This window comes from Trichophyton verrucosum, assembly GCF_000151505.1.
Source record: "Trichophyton verrucosum HKI 0517 chromosome Unknown contig00356_1.f1.exp, whole genome shotgun sequence".
NCBI classification, from domain to species: Eukaryota; Fungi; Ascomycota; class Eurotiomycetes; order Onygenales; family Arthrodermataceae; genus Trichophyton; species Trichophyton verrucosum.
In genome coordinates, this window is record NW_003315406.1 from 1,871 (window position 1) to 3,012 (window position 1,142).

At 50.4% G+C, this 1,142-nt stretch overlaps 1 protein-coding gene across 1 annotated transcript; it reads left to right on the top strand.

Moving 5' to 3' along the window:
• Positions 1-616: 616 nt before the first annotated feature.
• Positions 617-1,142, top strand: TRV_04580 (uncharacterized protein; the record flags this gene model as incomplete). The annotated part of the gene is made up of 2 exons (XM_003021258.1): positions 617-795; positions 908-1,142. Coding segments are annotated over 2 exons (414 nt in total), but the record flags the coding sequence as incomplete, so codon positions are not given.

Consider the following 1,142-nt stretch of genomic DNA (forward strand, 5'->3'; position numbering starts at 1 on the left):
TACTTCGAGCTGCCACGCCATCGACGGAGTACCCAGAGCTCCGTAATCCGGACAGAAGACCTGCCAGGCTGGCTTGACAGCGGCACAGCTTTCTCCATCGAGTTCCCCACGGGCGTCTCAGCCTCCCAGCGACCTTGACGATGGAGGGATAGAGGATGCTCGGGGGAGGCACGGGAACGGAACTAAACTACCGACCAATTTGCACAAGTTAAGAGAGTACGAGGTTTAGCTGCCTCTCTCGAAAGCCCATCCATACACCTTATCCCGTCTAAACAGCGAGATTCATGGCTAGACTCGCCGAATATCGAGCCAATATCGCCCATGCGGTCGGACCACTCACATCGAGGGGGCAACTAGATGACCCCCTTATTCCGCAAATCACCATGCACGAACTCCAGATTTTCGAGGCCCGCTGCGCATGATCTCCCTTCCTTATTTTTTTCTCGTTTACGAGGGAAGATTTGCGAGAAGCTGCTGGAGCTGCCTCTTTGCCTCTCGTCTGATGCAATGCCGATGGATATCTGCCTACACTCAGCTAGCATGACTCGGTACCCGGCAGTTGATATCTGGCTCGCTATCCACGTCCCACGTGTGAGTCTCCTTGTTCCATGGCTAGAAGATCAGGATTGTTCTTCGAAGGCTTGAGGGCGCTAGAAAAGAACAGATCGTCGTCCCTGGCGAAATTCCTCGCGCATTCTATCCCGTTATCAAAGTGGGAGGAGGCAGGGTGAAAAAGGCAAACCCCCCTCCCCCAGCTATAGGGCAGGACAGGATTATAAGCAAGTATCCTGACAAGTAATCCATCTTTTAACTCTTTGACAGGTATAATTTCAAGGGTCATATCATTGCAGCTCTAACGAATAAACTCGATATACTACTGCTGCTCCTTGGGTCGGGTGGCGGACAGAGCCGAAAAGCAACTACAAAAAATCAACGCTTCAGAGAAATATAATTACTCGAGAACCAAATTCAAAAAGGACACCAAATTCAAGGACCGAGAGCCCAGGACCAGGTCCAAGGACCCGGCTAAAGTCGGTTTGCAAAAGCGCGAGGGCAAAAACGTGGCCATCCAGGTTATCAAAAAGAACGACTGGGATGGATTCTTTGAGGATTATCATTCTTTTTTTTCAACGTTAAGTTAG